Source organism: Leuresthes tenuis, unplaced genomic scaffold (genome assembly GCF_036924035.1).
Source record: "Leuresthes tenuis unplaced genomic scaffold, fLeuTen1.0.hap1 SCAF_2, whole genome shotgun sequence".
Classification (NCBI taxonomy): Eukaryota; Metazoa; Chordata; class Actinopteri; order Atheriniformes; family Atherinopsidae; genus Leuresthes; species Leuresthes tenuis.
The window spans coordinates 42325572-42344547 of record NW_027325356.1 but is presented as its reverse complement, the minus strand read 5'-3'; the positions used below and the strand labels follow the sequence as shown (position 1 = coordinate 42344547).

The window sequence follows — 18976 nt, the reverse complement described above, 5'->3', positions numbered from 1 at the left end:
TGTGAAAGAATGGGTTCCTCTCAGGAGCTCAGTGAATTCCAGCATGGTACCCTGATTGGATGCCACCTGTGCAACAAGTCCAGGTGTGAAATTTCCTCACTACTAAATGTTCCACAGTCAGCTGTCAGTGGTATTTTAACAAAGTGGAAGCGACTGGGAACGACAGCAGCTCAGCCAGGAAGTGGTCGGCCACGTAAAATGCCAACTTTCTGCAGAGTCAGTCACTACAGACCTCCAAACTTCATGTGGCCTTCAGATCAGCTCAAGAACAGTGTGTAGAGAGCTTCATGGAATGGGTTTCCATGGTAACTGCATCCAAGCCATACATCACCAGGTGCAATGCCAAGCGTTGGATGCAGTGGGGTAAAGCACGCCGCCACTGGACTCCAGAACAGAGGAGACGCGTTCTCTGGAGTGACCAATCACGCTTCTCCATCTGCCAATCAGATGGAGGAGTCTGGGTTTGGCGGTTGCCAGGGGAACGGTACTTGTCTGACTGCATTGTGCAGAGTGTAAAGTTTGGTGGAGGGCGTGTTATGGTGTGGGGTTGTTCTTCAGCAGCTGAGCTTGGCCCCTTAGTTCCAGTGAAAGGAACTCTGAATGCTTCAGCATACCAAGAGATTTTGGACCATTTCATGCTCCCAACGCTGTGGAAACAGTTTGGGGATGGACCCTTCCTGTTCCAACATGACTGCGCACCAGAGCACAAAGCAAGGTCCATAAAGACATGGATGAGCCAGTTTGGTGTGGAAGAAGCTTACTGTCCTGCACAGAGTCCTGACCTCAACCCGATAGAACACCTTTGGGATGAATTAGAGCTGAGACTGAGAGCCAGGCCTTCTGTCCAACATCAGTGTCTGACCTCACAAATGAGCTTCTGGAAGAATGGTCAAAAACTCCCATAAACACTCCTAAACCTTGTGGAAAGCTTGTCCAGAAGAGTTGAAGCTGTTATAGCTGCAAAGGGTGGGCTGACGTCATATTAAACCTTATGGATTAAGAATGGGATGAACTGAAGTTCATATGCGTGTAAAGGCAGGTGAGCGAATACTTTTGGCAATATAGTGTACATATACCCATGCTGAAAAAATTTAAATAATTTGGTCACCCATAAAGATTTTTTTTATATCAGTGAAATCTGCATTATAAAAAGCTAACAGAGCCCTGCATCACACTTTCTTTGAATGAGAATAAATACAAATGTATTACCAACATTTATCATAACCTTACAGATGAGAAAACATGCTTTGTGACAGTTAAAAGCCCTGTAAGTCTGTTATTATTATCATTAACTATTACCTCCTCAATGACTTTTCACCACTCAATCAGTTCAACTAAATGTTCTTGTCTGATGAGTGTGCAGATGGCTGGTGAAGAGTCCTTAATGAGGTGAGATGGGATGGGATCCAGGACACATGTGGAGGTTTTCATGCCTGGCATGATTTTGGGCAGCTCCCCTGGTGACACGGGAGTGGGAGTGCAGGCCGTGGGGGCCGGAGAGGAGGACAAGTTGTTACAGATGGTGTCGATTTTTGTTTGGAAGAATGGGAGAAAGTAGTTGCATTTGTCAGTGGTGAATGAAGTGGGGGTGTTGTCGCTGGGCTTGAGGAGTGTATTTACTGTAGAAAACAGAGCCTTGGGGTTGGTGGAGCTAGAGTGTATGAGGTGAGAGTAGTAGGTGGACCGGGCCTATACTGCCGAAGGTAATCTGTAGGCTTGTTGGTGGATAGTTTAACTGGTTTTCTTGTGAAGTCTTTCAAGCTGTCATTTTCGTGATTTCATATGTGTAGTTCAGGAGTGTACCAGGGCGAAGAGTGGGTGAAGGAGACAGTTTTAGTTTTGATGGGGGGCAGCTGATTGAGACAGGAGGAGAGTGTTTCATTGTAGAATTTGGTGAGGTCAGAGAGATCAGTTAACAGAATGGAGTAGGCAGATATTTTACTTGCAAGAGAGTCAGAAAGAAGTGGAGATGGTTTTGAGGTTTCTGAAAGCTATTAGCGGTAGGAATGGGGACGTCAATTTCCATGGTGATTGCCAGGTGGTCGGAGATGTTGAGGTTGAGGCTGGAAAGGTGATATATGGTCAGACCAGTGGAGCAGACCAGATCCAGGATGTGACCACGGCTGTGGGTGGGAAAGTTGACATGTTGAGTGAAGTTGAAGCAGTGTAACAGTTCCAGGAATTCAGTGGCAGATTTGCAGTCAGTGTTGATGAGAATGTTGAAATCTCCAGGAAGAAGAACAGAAGGTGAGATGGCAGATAACTGGGTGAGGAAATCAGAGAAGTCAGAGAGAAAGGAGGGGTTTGGTTTGGGAGGGCGGTAAATGATGGTAGTGACCAAAGGACTGGGACCAGAGAATTTGAAAGTGAGATGTTAGAGGGAGCGAGCAGCAAGGATGGAGATAGTGGCGGTTTTAATGTCCTTTCTGTAAAATTCTGCGACACCTCCTCCCCACCCCTCAGGTCGTTAGTCCATATAAGTGAATCTGGTGGGTGTGGTCTGATTGAGAGAAAAGTAGTCCGGTTTGTGCCAGGTTTCAGTAATACAGAGGAAATCCAGGTTATTGTCAGTTATGAATTAATTTAGAATTAGACTTTTATTGTTGAGTGAGCGGGTGTTGAACAAAGCCAGTTTCAGGTGACGTTGCTTCTTGATAGGTTGTGATGACTGAGGAAGGGGGCGGAGATTTGATAAATGCACATGTCGTTTGTTGTGATGACATAACGAGGAAGTTGCGGTGCGCGAGCAGGACCAGATGGATGGGATAGAGTCAGGAGTTGAAACGTTGTAGTTGAACAGTCTGGGAGCAGATGGTTGTTGAGTGAGTGGAGGTCGGAGGTAGAGTACAGTGGGGGCATGATCCAGGTGTGGAGCGCTAGCACCGAGCTAGTGCTAGTTTGTGATCTGGAGTCAGATGTCTGTGGAAGGAAAGGTGACGTATACCCCAGGAATATCCAGGGTATAATCCACAGCAGGCAAACAGTAGTCCAATGACGAGGAGAGGGGTCACCGGCCTGCTAGCCCGAAAAGTCCTGGTAAAGAGACGAGGATGCCAGCCCGATGTTGATGTGGTGGTGGCCAGCAGAGGAAGCCAGCCAAAGCCCAACAGAACTGGCAACACCAGGACAGAAAGATCGCGGGAGGATGGGCAGATGGACTCCAGCTGGCAGGAGAAATTGCAGGGAGAGAGCATGGCCACCCCAGTGGTGGGCGATGAAGCTGTGCCAAGGGTAAGTCCCGGGAGTCCTGAGGATAGCAGGAGCTAGCAGGAGCTGCTAGAGTAGCAAGTGTAGCAGGCTGGTTGATACCTGTACAGGTGAGAGACCGTTAGCATTTCTCGCCATCAAAGTTGCAATCAGGTGATAGAAAAATGTGCACCGTCACCACTTTGTATGGTGGGGAAGGGGCTCTGCTGACCTCAACTAGGGACGTTGTGAGTTGGTGGGGGGAATACTTCGAGGACCTCCTCAATCCTACCGACACGTCTTCAGATGATGAAGCAGAGTCAGAGAGCTCGGAGATGAGGCCTCCCATTTCTGGGGCTGAGGTTGCCGAGGTGGTCAAAAAGCTCCTCCGTGGCAGGGCCCCAGGGGAGGGGTGGGGCCCTCCGTCCGGAGTTCCTCAAGGCTCTGGATGTTGTAGGGCTGCCCTGGTTGACACGCCTCTGCAGCATTGCATGGATATCAGTAACAGTGCCTCTGGACTGGAAGATCGTGGTTGGTGGTCCCCCTCTTTAAAAAGGGGAACCGGAGGGTGTGTTCCAACTATAGGGGTATCACGCTCCTCAGCCTCCCTGGTAAGGTCTATTCGGGGGTACTGGAGAGGAGGATTAATTAATTAATTGGATTTCAGTGGATTATGATTACAATGAATTGAACTCCAATTGGCTTTAATTGGACTATATTATTTAAGTGCCTTGAGATGACATTTGTTGTAATTTGGCGCGAAAAATAAAACTGAATTGAATTTAATTGAGGATCTGTCGGATAGTCAGAATCTCGGATTCAGGAGGTGCAGTGTGGTTTTCGTCCTGGCCGTGGAACAGTGGACCAGCTCTACACCCTCAGCAGGGTCCTGGAGGGTGTATGGGAGTTCTCCCAACCAGTCTACTTGTGTTTTGTGGCTTTGGAGAAGGCGTTCGTCCGTGTCCCTCGGGGAGTCCTGTGGGGGGTGCTCCGGGAATATGGAGTGCCGGACCCCTTGATAGGGGCTGTTCGGTCTCTGTATGACCGGTGCCAGAGTTTGGTCCGCATTGCCGGCAGTAAGTTGGACATGTTCCCAGCGAGGGTCGGACTCCGTCAGGGCTGCTATACTTAGCAAATTTTTATGGACAGAATTTCTAGGCGCAGCCAGGGAGTTGAATGGGTCCGATTTGGCGACCTCAGAATCGGGTCTCTGCTTTTTGAGGATGATGTGGTTCTGTTAGCGTCGTTGGGCCGTGACCTTCAGCTCTCACTGCAGCGGTTCACAGCTGAGTGTGGAATGCTCTCTCCAGGTTGGGAACGAGATCCTTCCCCAAGTGGAGGAGTTCAAGTATCTCAGGGTCTTGTTCACGAGTGAGGGACAAATGGAACGGGAGATTGACGGGCGGATCGGTGCGGCGTCTGCAGTCATGCGCGCTCTGCCCATCATGGTGAAGAAGGAGTTGAGCCAGAAGGCGAAGCTCTCTATTTACTGGTCAATCTGCCTTCCTATCCTCACCTATGCTCACGAGTTGTGGGTAGGGATCGAAAGAACGAGATCGCAGATACAAGCGGCCAAAATGGGCTTCCTTCGCAGGGTGTCTGGGCTCTCCATTAAAGATAGGGTGAGAAGCTCGGTCATCCGGGAGGGGCTCGGAGTAGAACCGCTGCTCCTCCGCATCGGGAGATGGCTCAGGCATCTCCGCTATTTCCTTTATTTTTAAACCATTTAATAATAATTTTCAATGGACTGAACGGATGCTGATGGTTGGTCGTCCTCGTCCCATTTGAGGCTCCACAGCATCCAGCTGTTCCAGGACTGAACAGAGGTTTACTATGGCAACCTCATTAATGTGTAAATCTGTGACAGCAGAGTATGCAGCCAAGCTCCCTGACTTGTTCTACTCGGCCACAGGCATCAGACCCAGATATATTATTAAATTCTACCTGCTAAGCTAATTCTAACAGTGTTTGCACAATTTGAGGGAGCACCATGATCTGTGATGCGTCCTCTAAAGACCCGGCAATTCAATCAGTTTCCCAGCACATTTGCAATGCCATGCAATGCAGATGTGCACACCGCCCCCTACCGAACAAGATGGGTAGCCCAGTCAGCAGGGAGCTGAAGAAGAGCTGACGTCACTCTGCTGCGCCGCTCAGAATGCTTTTTCCTTTTTGAATCATGGGCAGACCACGCAGACCATGAAAACGAAAAAGCAATAATGTGCAGTCTTGAAGAAGAAAATGCAAATGGAGGATTGATTACTAATTCTATTTATGAGTTCAATAATGCAGCCACATTCTTAAAATGAAAAAGCATTTCTGAAAATGCATTTTAATTTTCAAATTTGACATTTCAAATTGAATTTTGGTATGTGTTTGCTGGGACATATTTTGAAAATTAAATCTCAAATGTCTATATTTTTTTTCATTTTAATTAAGTGAAAGATTGAGCACTCTTGAAGGAAATTAAAATGCAAATAGGATGATTGATTACTAATTTAATTTATGAGTCAAATAATGCAGCCACATTCTTAAAATGAAAAGCATTTCTGCAAATGCATTTTAATTTGAATTATGGTCACTATGGTAATTATTAGCTTCCATAGAAACAGAGTTTTTTCTCAGTTCTCAGCAGCTTTAAAGTGAATATCTGGTCTGAGCTCCTTTATTCTCCAACACAGCCTGAACCCTCTGAGACAAGCTTTCTGTCATTTCTTTAAGGAGTCTTCAGGAATAGTTCTCCAGGCTTCTTGAAGGACATCCCAAAGCTCTTCTTTGGATGTTGGGACTCTGGATCAGGACTCTGGATTTGGACTCTTGGTCGGGACTCTGGTTCGGGACTCTTGGTCGGGACTCTTGGTCGGGACTCTTGGTCGGGACTCTGGTTCGGGACTCTGGTTCGGGACTCTGGTTCGGGACTCTTGGTCGGGACTCTTGGTCGGGACTCTTGGTCGGGACTCTTGGTCGGGACTCTGGTTCGGGACTCTGGTTCGGGACTCTTGGTCGGGACTCTTGGTCGGGATTCTGGTTCGGGACTCTGGTTCGGGACTCTTGGTCGGGACTCTGGTTCGGGATTCTGGTTCGGGACTCTGGTTCGGGACTCTTGGTCGGGACTCTTGGTCGGGATTCTGGTTCGGGACTCTTGGTCGGGACTCTTGGTCGGGACTCTTGGTCGGGACTCTTGGGTCGGGACTCTGGGTCGGGACTCTTGGTCGGGACTCTTGGGTCGGGACTCTGGTTCGGGACTCTGGGTCGGGACTCTTGGGTCGGGACTCTGGGTCGGGACTCTTGGTCGGGACTCTTGGTCGGGACTCACTATACTCGTCTTTATAACACACCACTGTTCCTCTTTGGTAAGTCACAGCTAGATGGAGGGGATCAGGGCTACATCAACTTGGATTTATTCTATCTTTAAACCTGATGTGATAACATTTCTGCATTTCCTGCAGGAGTGTTACACTGTATGTGAAAAGATGCATTCTTCACTGTTTTTGGCACTTTTAGTTTAAATGAAAATGACTGTGGCTACTCTGTTGATAAAGGTTTTATTTTTGTTTTTTTTCACCGCTATATTAGCATAGATTGAGTTTCAACAATTTCAAAGAGATTTACAGGTAACAATGAGCTTGAAACTGATCAAATTCCAGTTACAGCCTTTTCCATTTTAGAGGTTCTATATGGTGTGAACATTCAGATAGATGACACTAGACCAGTCCTGCTTTAAAAGTTTAACACCAGGGTTTCCTACAGCCTTTCCTACACAATTATTTTCCATATCAAATAATGAAATGTATTTCATGTATGTATTTCATGAGAGAAAACGGGTTCATCTTGATGATCTGTTACTCTGGAATGCATGTCCATGTTTTCATATCAGCTTTCATTTTCAGTAGGAGGAATAAAAACACTGGGATACTCACCCTCCTGATCTCCTCTTTCCCCCACGGCCTGATACAGTGCCTCCCATCCTCACCTGGCTGGATCCCACCGCTCCAGGCATGGCTACTGTCCCTGGCAACTCACCGCCCATTTCTGGAAGATACAACCATAACGAGGAGAGGGTGAACACCAGTATTGTTCAGAGAAATCTGCAGTGCAGTGGAGAGCTTAGAGAAACATTCCACTCGAAACTAAGAATTCTTCACAGACGTGTCCTTATGAAATGAATGAACAGATGAAAGTAGAAACGCTCTTGGCTTCTCTGTTAGTGAAACTGTAACGGCCAAGTCTAGAGGAACAGCAGCCGCATCATTTACAGCTGGATGACTATCTCAGTGTGCATACTTTTTGATGTTCTGAAAGAAAATGTGAATGTGAATTAGCCAACAAAAGTATGTGAACAAACCTACAGATGTGAACTGACATGGGTAAATGTTACAGAAATGAGAAGAAGCAATAAACTATCTATCACATTTAAAGTTCCTCTCCAGCTGTGTTGATATCTCCTGTCATCATCACACAGCCTTTATTTTAGCACTCATAATGAAAACCTTTATGTTGACAGATGACAGCAACTGAAGTTAGATAGAACCACATACTGCAGAACAATGATGCACTCATCCACTGTCAGACATTAGGAAACATGCATGTCTGCTAAAGCTGACGCTCAATGTTTGAAGAGTGTTCCAAAAAAGATGCAGTCAGTGGTTCTGCACCTGCAAGGCATGGACACAGTGCTCTTTATGCCTCTTTAGGCCCTGTTGCATGTACATTTCTGGGAGTTTCCTTCTGGAATACAAAGCATTTTCCATGGCAGGAAAGAACACGTCTTAACATTCACACCTGACATGGCTGTGGCTGCTGCTGCAGGCTGACAGGTCAGTCAATACCAGCAGCAGGACAGTGTGCGAAGGAAAAGGTTCTTCAGAGGAAGGATATTATAAACACAGAAAGATCCATCCACATTTTCATTGTCCTTGAGTACAAATACTGTATACCATCAACAAATAGCAAGGCATCTTTTATCTGTTCACAGAGTTCCACTGAGCACAGGAACCTGCAGCTGGAGAACACAAGCAGACCACAGCTTGGTGCTTTAGGAAATCCTACTGAAACTATCATTTTTCCACCTTTTTATGCAGGTATGTTCAGGTCACTGTAACCTCCCGCTTCCTCCCTATAATCCAACAGTTTATTGTGTGTCACTGTAACCTCCCGCTTCCTCCCTATAATCCAACAGCGTATTGTGTGTCACTGTAACCTCCCGCTTCCTTCCTATAATCCAACAGAGTATTGTGTGTCACTGTAACCTCCCGCTTCCTCGCTATAATCCAACAGCGTATTGTGTGTCACTGTAACCTCCCGCTTCCTCCCTATAATCCAACAGCGTATTGTGTGTCACTGTAACCTCCCGCTTCCTCCCTATAATCCAACAGTTTATTGTGTGTCACTGTAACCTCCCGCTTCCTCCCTATAATCCAACAGCGTATTGTGTCACTGTAACCTCCCGCTTCCTCCCTATAATCCAACAGCGTATTGTGTGTCACTGTAACCTCCCGCTTCCTCCCTATAATCCAACAGTTTATTGTGTCACTGTAACCTCCCGCTTCCTCCCTATAATCCAACAGAGTATTGTGTGTCACTGTAACCTCCCGCTTCCTAGCTATAATCCAACAGCGTATTGTGTGTCACTGTAACCTCCTGCTTCCTCCCTATAATCCAACAGCGTATTGTGTCACTGTAACCTCCCGCTTCCTCCCTATAATCCAACAGTTTATTGTGTGTCACTGTAACCTCCCGCTTCCTCCCTATAATCCAACAGTTTATTGTGTGTCACTGTAACCTCCCGCTTCCTCCCTATAATCCAACAGCGTATTGTGTCACTGTAACCTCCCGCTTCCTCCCTATAATCCAACAGTTTATTGTGTGTCACTGTAACCTCCTGCTTCCTCCCTATAATCCAACAGCGTATTGTGTCACTGTAACCTCCCGCTTCCTCCCTATAATCCAACAGCGTATTGTGTGTCACTGTAACCTCCCGCTTCCTCCCTATAATCCAACAGTTTATTGTGTGTCACTGTAACCTCCCGCTTCCTCCCTATAATCCAACAGTTTATTGTGTCACTGTAACCTCCCGCTTCCTCCCTATAATCCAACAGAGTATTGTGTGTCACTGTAACCTCCCGCTTCCTAGCTATAATCCAACAGCGTATTGTGTGTCACTGTAACCTCCTGCTTCCTCCCTATAATCCAACAGCGTATTGTGTCACTGTAACCTCCCGCTTCCTCCCTATAATCCAACAGTTTATTGTGTGTCACTGTAACCTCCCGCTTCCTCCCTATAATCCAACAGCGTATTGTGTCACTGTAACCTCCCGCTTCCTCCCTATAATCCAACAGTTTATTGTGTGTCACTGTAACCTCCCGCTTCCTCCCTATAATCCAACAGTTTATTGTGTCACTGTAACCTCCCGCTTCCTCCCTATAATCCAACAGCGTATTGTGTCACTGTAACCTCCCGCTTCCTCCCTATAATCCAACAGTTTATTGTGTGTCACTGTAACCTCCTGCTTCCTCCCTATAATCCAACAGCGTATTGTGTCACTGTAACCTCCCGCTTCCTCCCTATAATCCAACAGCGTATTGTGTGTCACTGTAACCTCCCGCTTCCTCCCTATAATCCAACAGTTTATTGTGTGTCACTGTAACCTCCCGCTTCCTCCCTATAATCCAACAGTTTATTGTGTGTCACTGTAACCTCCCGCTTCCTCCCTATAATCCAAAAGTTTATTGTGTGTCACTGTAACCTCCCGCTTCCTCGCTATAATCCAACAGCGTATTGTGTCACTGTAACCTCCCGCTTCCTCCCTATAATCCAACAGAGTATTGTGTGTCACTGTAACCTCCCGCTTCCTCCCTATAATCCAAAAGTTTATTGTGTGTCACTGTAACCTCCCGCTTCCTCGCTATAATCCAACAGCGTATTGTGTCACTGTAACCTCCCGCTTCCTTCCTATAATCCAACAGCGTATTGTGTGTCACTGTTACCTCCCGCTTCCTCCCTATAATCCAACAGTTTATTGTGTGTCACTGTAACCTCCCGCTTCCTCCCTATAATCCAACAGAGTATTGTGTCACTGTAACCTCCCGCTTCCTCCCTATAATCCAACAGTTTATTGTGTGTCACTGTAACCTCCCGCTTCCTCCCTATAATCCAACAGTTTATTGTGTGTCACTGTAACCTCCCGCTTCCTCCCTATAATCCAACAGCGTATTGTGTGTCACTGTTACCTCCCGCTTCCTCCCTATAATCCAACAGTTTATTGTGTGTCACTGTAACCTCCCGCTTCCTCCCTATAATCCAACAGTTTATTGTGTGTCACTGTAACCTCCCGCTTCCTCCCTATAATCCAACAGCGTATTGTGTGTCACTGTAACCTCCCGCTTCCTCCCTATAATCCAACAGTTTATTGTGTGTCACTGTAACCTCCCGCTTCCTCCCTATAATCCAACAGTTTATTGTGTGTCACTGTAACCTCCCGCTTCCTCCCTATAATCCAACAGCGTATTGTGTGTCACTGTTACCTCCCGCTTCCTCCCTATAATCCAACAGTTTATTGTGTGTCACTGTAACCTCCCGCTTCCTCCCTATAATCCAACAGCGTATTGTGTGTCACTGTTACCTCCCGCTTCCTCCCTATAATCCAACAGTTTATTGTGTGTCACTGTAACCTCCCGCTTCCTCCCTATAATCCAACAGCGTATTGTGTCACTGTAACCTCCCGCTTCCTCCCTATAATCCAACAGCGTATTGTGTCACTGTAACCTCCCGCTTCCTCCCTATAATCCAACAGCGTATTGTGTGTCACTGTAACCTCCCGCTTCCTCCCTATAATCCAACAGCGTATTGTGTGTCACTGTAACCTCCCGCTTCCTCCCTATAATCCAACAGCGTATTGTGTGTCACTGTAACCTCCCGCTTCCTCCCTATAATCCAACAGCGTATTGTGTCACTGTAACCTCCCGCTTCCTCCCTATAATCCAACAGTTTATTGTGTGTCACTGTAACCTCCCGCTTCCTCCCTATAATCCAACAGCGTATTGTGTGTCACTGTAACCTCCCGCTTCCTCCCTATAATCCAACAGTTTATTGTGTGTCACTGTAACCTCCTGCTTCCTCCCTATAATCCAACAGCGTATTGTGTCACTGTAACCTCCCGCTTCCTCCCTATAATCCAACAGCGTATTGTGTGTCACTGTAACCTCCCGCTTCCTCCCTATAATCCAACAGTTTATTGTGTGTCACTGTAACCTCCTGCTTCCTCCCTATAATCCAACAGCGTATTGTGTCACTGTAACCTCCCGCTTCCTCCCTATAATCCAACAGTTTATTGTGTGTCACTGTAACCTCCCGCTTCCTCCCTATAATCCAACAGTTTATTGTGTGTCACTGTAACCTCCTGCTTCCTCCCTATAATCCAACAGCGTATTGTGTCACTGTAACCTCCTGCTTCCTCCCTATAATCCAACAGCGTATTGTGTGTCACTGTAACCTCCCGCTTCCTCCCTATAATCCAACAGCGTATTGTGTCACTGTAACCTCCCGCTTCCTCCCTATAATCCAACAGTTTATTGTGTGTCACTGTAACCTCCCGCTTCCTCCCTATAATCCAACAGCGTATTGTGTGTCACTGTAACCTCCCGCTTCCTCCCTATAATCCAACAGTTTATTGTGTGTCACTGTAACCTCCAGCTTCCTCCCTATAATCCAACAGTTTATTGTGTCACTGTAACCTCCCGCTTCCTCGCTATAATCCAACAGCGTATTGTGTGTCACTGTAACCTCCTGCTTCCTCCCTATAATCCAACAGCGTATTGTGTCACTGTAACCTCCCGCTTCCTCCCTATAATCCAACAGCGTATTGTGTCACTGTAACCTCCAGCTTCCTCCCTATAATCCAACAGTTTATTGTGTGTCACTGTAACCTCCCGCTTCCTCCCTATAATCCAACAGCGTATTGTGTGTCACTGTAACCTCCAGCTTCCTCCCTATAATCCAACAGCGTATTGTGTCACTGTAACCTCCCGCTTCCTCCCTATAATCCAACAGCGTATTGTGTGTCACTGTAACCTCCCGCTTCCTCCCTATAATCCAACAGTTTATTGTGTGTCACTGTAACCTCCTGCTTCCTCCCTATAATCCAACAGCGTATTGTGTGTCACTGTAACCTCCCGCTTCCTCCCTATAATCCAACAGTTTATTGTGTGTCACTGTAACCTCCCGCTTCCTCCCTATAATCCAACAGCGTATTGTGTGTCACTGTAACCTCCCGCTTCCTCCCTATAATCCAACAGTTTATTGTGTGTCACTGTAACCTCCCGCTTCCTCCCTATAATCCAACAGCGTATTGTGTCACTGTAACCTCCCGCTTCCTCCCTATAATCCAACAGCGTATTGTGTGTCACTGTAACCTCCCGCTTCCTCCCTATAATCCAACAGTTTATTGTGTGTCACTGTAACCTCCCGCTTCCTCCCTATAATCCAACAGCGTATTGTGTGTCACTGTTACCTCCCGCTTCCTCCCTATAATCCAACAGTTTATTGTGTGTCACTGTAACCTCCCGCTTCCTCCCTATAATCCAACAGTTTATTGTGTCACTGTTACCTCCCGCTTCCTCCCTATAATCCAACAGAGTATTGTGTTTCACTGTAACCTCCCGCTTCCTCCCTATAATCCAACAGTTTATTGTGTGTCACTGTAACCTCCCGCTTCCTCCCTATAATCCAACAGCGTATTGTGTGTCACTGTAACCTCCTACTTCCTCCCTATAATCCAACAGCGTATTGTGTGTCACTGTAACCTCCTGCTTCCTCCCTATAATCCAACAGCGTATTGTGTCACTGTAACCTCCAGCTTCCTCCCTATAATCCAACAGTTTATTGTGTGTCACTGTAACCTCCTGCTTCCTCCCTATAATCCAACAGAGTATTGTGTCACTGTAACCTCCCGCTTCCTCCCTATAATCCAACAGTTTATTGTGTGTCACTGTAACCTCCTGCTTCCTCCCTATAATCCAACAGCGTATTGTGTCACTGTAACCTCCAGCTTCCTCCCTATAATCCAACAGTTTATTGTGTGTCACTGTAACCTCCTGCTTCCTCCCTATAATCCAACAGCGTATTGTTTCACTGTAACCTCCAGCTTCCTCCCTATAATCCAACAGCGTATTGTGTCACTGTAACCTCCCGCTTCCTCCCTATAATCCAACAGCGTATTGTGTCACTGTAACCTCCTGCTTCCTCCCTATAATCCAACAGCGTATTGTGTGTCACTGTAACCTCCTGCTTCCTCCCTATAATCCAACAGCGTATTGTGTGTCACTGTAACCTCCTGCTTCCTCCCTATAATCCAACAGCGTATTGTGTGTCACTGTAACCTCCCGCTTCCTCCCTATAATCCAACAGTTTATTGTGTCACTGTAACCTCCCGCTTCCTCCCTATAATCCAAAAGCGTATTGTGTCACTGTAACCTCCCGCTTCCTCCCTATAATCCAACAGTTTATTGTGTGTCACTGTAACCTCCCGCTTCCTCCCTATAATCCAACAGCGTATTGTGTGTCACTGTAACCTCCTACTTCCTCCCTATAATCCAACAGCGTATTGTGTCACTGTAACCTCCCGCTTCCTCCCTATAATCCAACAGTTTATTGTGTGTCACTGTAACCTCCCGCTTCCTCGCTATAATCCAACAGCGTATTGTGTCACTGTAACCTCCCGCTTCCTCCCTATAATCCAACAGCGTATTGTGTCACTGTAACCTCCCGCTTCCTCCCTATAATCCAACAGTTTATTGTGTGTCACTGTAACCTCCCGCTTCCTCCCTATAATCCAACAGCGTATTGTGTGTCACTGTAACCTCCTACTTCCTCCCTATAATCCAACAGCGTATTGTGTGTCACTGTAACCTCCCGCTTCCTCCCTATAATCCAACAGTTTATTGTGTGTCACTGTAACCTCCCGCTTCCTCCCTATAATCCAACAGCGTATTGTGTCACTGTAACCTCCCGCTTCCTCCCTATAATCCAACAGCGTATTGTGTGTCACTGTAACCTCCCGCTTCCTCCCTATAATCCAACAGTTTATTGTGTGTCACTGTAACCTCCTGCTTCCTCCCTATAATCCAACAGCGTATTGTGTCACTGTAACCTCCAGCTTCCTCCCTATAATCCAACAGTTTATTGTGTGTCACTGTAACCTCCTGCTTCCTCCCTATAATCCAACAGTTTATTGTGTGTCACTGTAACCTCCCGCTTCCTCCCTATAATCCAACAGCGTATTGTGTGTCACTGTAACCTCCAGCTTCCTCCCTATAATCCAACAGCGTATTGTGTCACTGTAACCTCCCGCTTCCTCCCTATAATCCAAAAGCGTATTGTGTCACTGTAACCTCCCGCTTCCTCCCTATAATCCAACAGTTTATTGTGTGTCACTGTAACCTCCCGCTTCCTCCCTATAATCCAACAGCGTATTGTGTGTCACTGTAACCTCCTACTTCCTCCCTATAATCCAACAGCGTATTGTGTCACTGTAACCTCCCGCTTCCTCCCTATAATCCAACAGTTTATTGTGTGTCACTGTAACCTCCCGCTTCCTCGCTATAATCCAACAGCGTATTGTGTCACTGTAACCTCCCGCTTCCTCCCTATAATCCAACAGCGTATTGTGTCACTGTAACCTCCCGCTTCCTCCCTATAATCCAACAGTTTATTGTGTGTCACTGTAACCTCCCGCTTCCTCCCTATAATCCAACAGCGTATTGTGTGTCACTGTAACCTCCTACTTCCTCCCTATAATCCAACAGCGTATTGTGTCACTGTAACCTCCCGCTTCCTCCCTATAATCCAACAGCGTATTGTGTGTCACTGTAACCTCCCGCTTCCTCCCTATAATCCAACAGTTTATTGTGTCACTGTAACCTCCTGCTTCCTCCCTATAATCCAACAGTTTATTGTGTGTCAATGTAACCTCCTGCTTCCTCCCTATAATCCAACAGTTTATTGTGTGTCACTGTAACCTCCCGCTTCCTCCCTATAATCCAACAGTTTATTGTGTGTCACTGTAACCTCCCGCTTCCTCCCTATAATCCAACAGCGTATTGTGTGTCACTGTAACCTCCTGCTTCCTCCCTATAATCCAACAGCGTATTGTGTCACTGTAACCTCCAGCTTCCTCCCTATAATCCAACAGTTTATTGTGTGTCACTGTAACCTCCTGCTTCCTCCCTATAATCCAACAGTTTATTGTGTGTCACTGTAACCTCCCGCTTCCTCCCTATAATCCAACAGCGTATTGTGTCACTGTAACCTCCAGCTTCCTCCCTATAATCCAACAGCGTATTGTGTCACTGTAACCTCCCGCTTCCTCCCTATAATCCAACAGCGTATTGTGTCACTGTAACCTCCTGCTTCCTCCCTATAATCCAACAGCGTATTGTGTGTCACTGTAACCTCCTGCTTCCTCCCTATAATCCAACAGCGTATTGTGTGTCACTGTAACCTCCTGCTTCCTCCCTATAATCCAACAGCGTATTGTGTGTCACTGTAACCTCCCGCTTCCTCCCTATAATCCAACAGTTTATTGTGTCACTGTAACCTCCCGCTTCCTCCCTATAATCCAACAGTTTATTGTGTGTCACTGTAACCTCCCGCTTCCTCCCTATAATCCAACAGCGTATTGTGTGTCACTGTAACCTCCTACTTCCTCCCTATAATCCAACAGCGTATTGTGTCACTGTAACCTCCCGCTTCCTCCCTATAATCCAACAGTTTATTGTGTGTCACTGTAACCTCCCGCTTCCTCCCTATAATCCAACAGCGTATTGTGTCACTGTAACCTCCCGCTTCCTCCCTATAATCCAACAGCGTATTGTGTGTCACTGTAACCTCCCGCTTCCTCCCTATAATCCAACAGTTTATTGTGTGTCACTGTAACCTCCCGCTTCCTCCCTATAATCCAACAGCGTATTGTGTGTCACTGTTACCTCCCGCTTCCTCCCTATAATCCAACAGTTTATTGTGTGTCACTGTAACCTCCTACTTCCTCCCTATAATCCAACAGCGTATTGTGTCACTGTAACCTCCCGCTTCCTCCCTATAATCCAACAGTTTATTGTGTGTCACTGTAACCTCCCGCTTCCTCGCTATAATCCAACAGCGTATTGTGTCACTGTAACCTCCCGCTTCCTCCCTATAATCCAACAGCGTATTGTGTGTCACTGTAACCTCCCGCTTCCTCCCTATAATCCAACAGCGTATTGTGTGTCACTGTAACCTCCTGCTTCCTCCCTATAATCCAACAGCGTATTGTGTGTCACTGTAACCTCCTGCTTCATCCCTATAATCCAACAGCGTATTGTGTGTCACTGTAACCTCCCGCTTCCTCCCTATAATCCAACAGCGTATTGTGTGTCACTGTAACCTCCCGCTTCCTCCCTATAATCCAACAGCGTATTGTGTGTCACTGTAACCTCCCGCTTCCTCCCTATAATCCAACAGCGTATTGTGTGTCACTGTAACCTCCTGCTTCCTCCCTATAATCCAACAGCGTATTGTGTGTCACTGTAACCTCCCGCTTCCTCCCTATAATCCAACAGTTTATTGTGTGTCACTGTAACCTCCCGCTTCCTCCCTATAATCCAACAGCGTATTGTGTCACTGTAACCTCCCGCTTCCTCCCTATAATCCAACAGCGTATTGTGTGTCACTGTAACCTCCCGCTTCCTCCCTATAATCCAACAGTTTATTGTGTGTCACTGTAACCTCCCGCTTCCTCCCTATAATCCAACAGCGTATTGTGTCACTGTAACCTCCTACTTCCTCCCTATAATCCAACAGCGTATTGTGTCACTGTAACCTCCCGCTTCCTCCCTATAATCCAACAGCGTATTGTGTGTCACTGTAACCTCCCGCTTCCTCCCTATAATCCAACAGTTTATTGTGTCACTGTAACCTCCTGCTTCCTCCCTATAATCCAACAGTTTATTGTGTGTCACTGTAACCTCCCGCTTCCTCCCTATAATCCAACAGCGTATTGTGTGTCACTGTAACCTCCCGCTTCCTCCCTATAATCCAACAGTTTATTGTGTCACTGTAACCTCCCGCTTCCTCCCTATAATCCAACAGTTTATTGTGTGTCACTGTAACCTCCCGCTTCCTCGCTATAATCCAACAGCGTATTGTGTCACTGTAACCTCCCGCTTCCTCCCTATAATCCAACAGCGTATTGTGTGTCACTGTAACCTCCCGCTTCCTCCCTATAATCCAACAGTTTATTGTGTGTCACTGTAACCTCCCGCTTCCTCCCTATAATCCAACAGCGTATTGTGTCACTGTAACCTCCAGCTTCCTCCCTATAATCCAACAGCGTATTGTGTCACTGTAACCTCCCGCTTCCTCCCTATAATCCAACAGCGTATTGTGTCACTGTAACCTCCTGCTTCCTCCCTATAATCCAACAGCGTATTGTGTGTCACTGTAACCTCCTGCTTCCTCCCTATAATCCAACAGCGTATTGTGTGTCACTGTAACCTCCCGCTTCCTCCCTATAATCCAACAGTTTATTGTGTCACTGTAACCTCCCGCTTCCTCCCTATAATCCAACAGTTTATTGTGTGTCACTGTAACCTCCCGCTTCCTCCCTATAATCCAACAGCGTATTGTGTGTCACTGTAACCTCCTACTTCCTCCCTATAATCCAACAGCGTATTGTGTCACTGTAACCTCCCGCTTCCTCCCTATAATCCAACAGTTTATTGTGTGTCACTGTAACCTCCCGCTTCCTCGCTATAATCCAACAGCGTATTGTGTCACTGTAACCTCCCGCTTCCTCCCTATAATCCAACAGCGTATTGTGTCACTGTAACCTCCCGCTTCCTCCCTATAATCCAACAGTTTATTGTGTGTCACTGTAACCTCCCGCTTCCTCCCTATAATCCAACAGCGTATTGTGTGTCACTGTAACCTCCCGCTTCCTCCCTATAATCCAACAGCGTATTGTGTGTCACTGTAACCTCCCGCTTCCTCCCTATAATCCAACAGCGTATTGTGTCACTGTAACCTCCTGCTTCCTCCCTATAATCCAACAGCGTATTGTGTGTCACTGTAACCTCCCGCTTCCTCCCTATAATCCAACAGCGTATTGTGTGTCACTGTAACCTCCCGCTTCCTCCCTATAATCCAACAGCGTATTGTGTCACTGTAACCTCCCGCTTCCTCCCTATAATCCAACAGCGTATTGTGTGTCACTGTAACCTCCCGCTTCCTCCCTATAATCCAACAGCGTATTGTGTGTCACTGTAACCTCCCGCTTCCTCCCTATAATCCAACAGCGTATTGTGTGTCACTGTAACCTCCCGCTTCCTCCCTATAATCCAACAGTTTATTGTGTGTCACTGTAACCTCCCGCTTCCTCGCTATAATCCAACAGCGTATTGTGTCACTGTAACCTCCCGCTTCCTCCCTATAATCCAACAGCGTATTGTGTCACTGTAACCTCCCGCTTCCTCCCTATAATCCAACAGTTTATTGTGTGTCACTGTAACCTCCCGCTTCCTCCCTATAATCCAACAGTTTATTGTGTGTCACTGTAACCTCCCGCTTCCTCCCTATAATCCAACAGCGTATTGTGTGTCACTGTAACCTCCCGCTTCCTCCCTATAATCCAACAGCGTATTGTGTCACTGTAACCTCCCGCTTCCTCCCTATAATCCAACAGTTTATTGTGTGTCACTGTAACCTCCCGCTTCCTCGCTATAATCCAACAGCGTATTGTGTCACTGTAACCTCCCGCTT

At 46.8% G+C, this 18976-nt stretch overlaps 1 protein-coding gene across 1 annotated transcript in view; it reads right to left on the bottom strand.

Moving 5' to 3' along the window:
• arnt2 (aryl-hydrocarbon receptor nuclear translocator 2) overlaps nucleotides 1–18976 on the bottom strand; it is a 102323-nt gene that overhangs the window by 46815 nt on the left and 36532 nt on the right. Inside the window, exon 2 of the mRNA XM_072381123.1 lies at nucleotides 7107–7218. Coding sequence (XP_072237224.1) covers nucleotides 7107–7218 — 112 coding nt within the window. The remainder of the gene's footprint in view (nucleotides 1–7106; nucleotides 7219–18976) is intronic.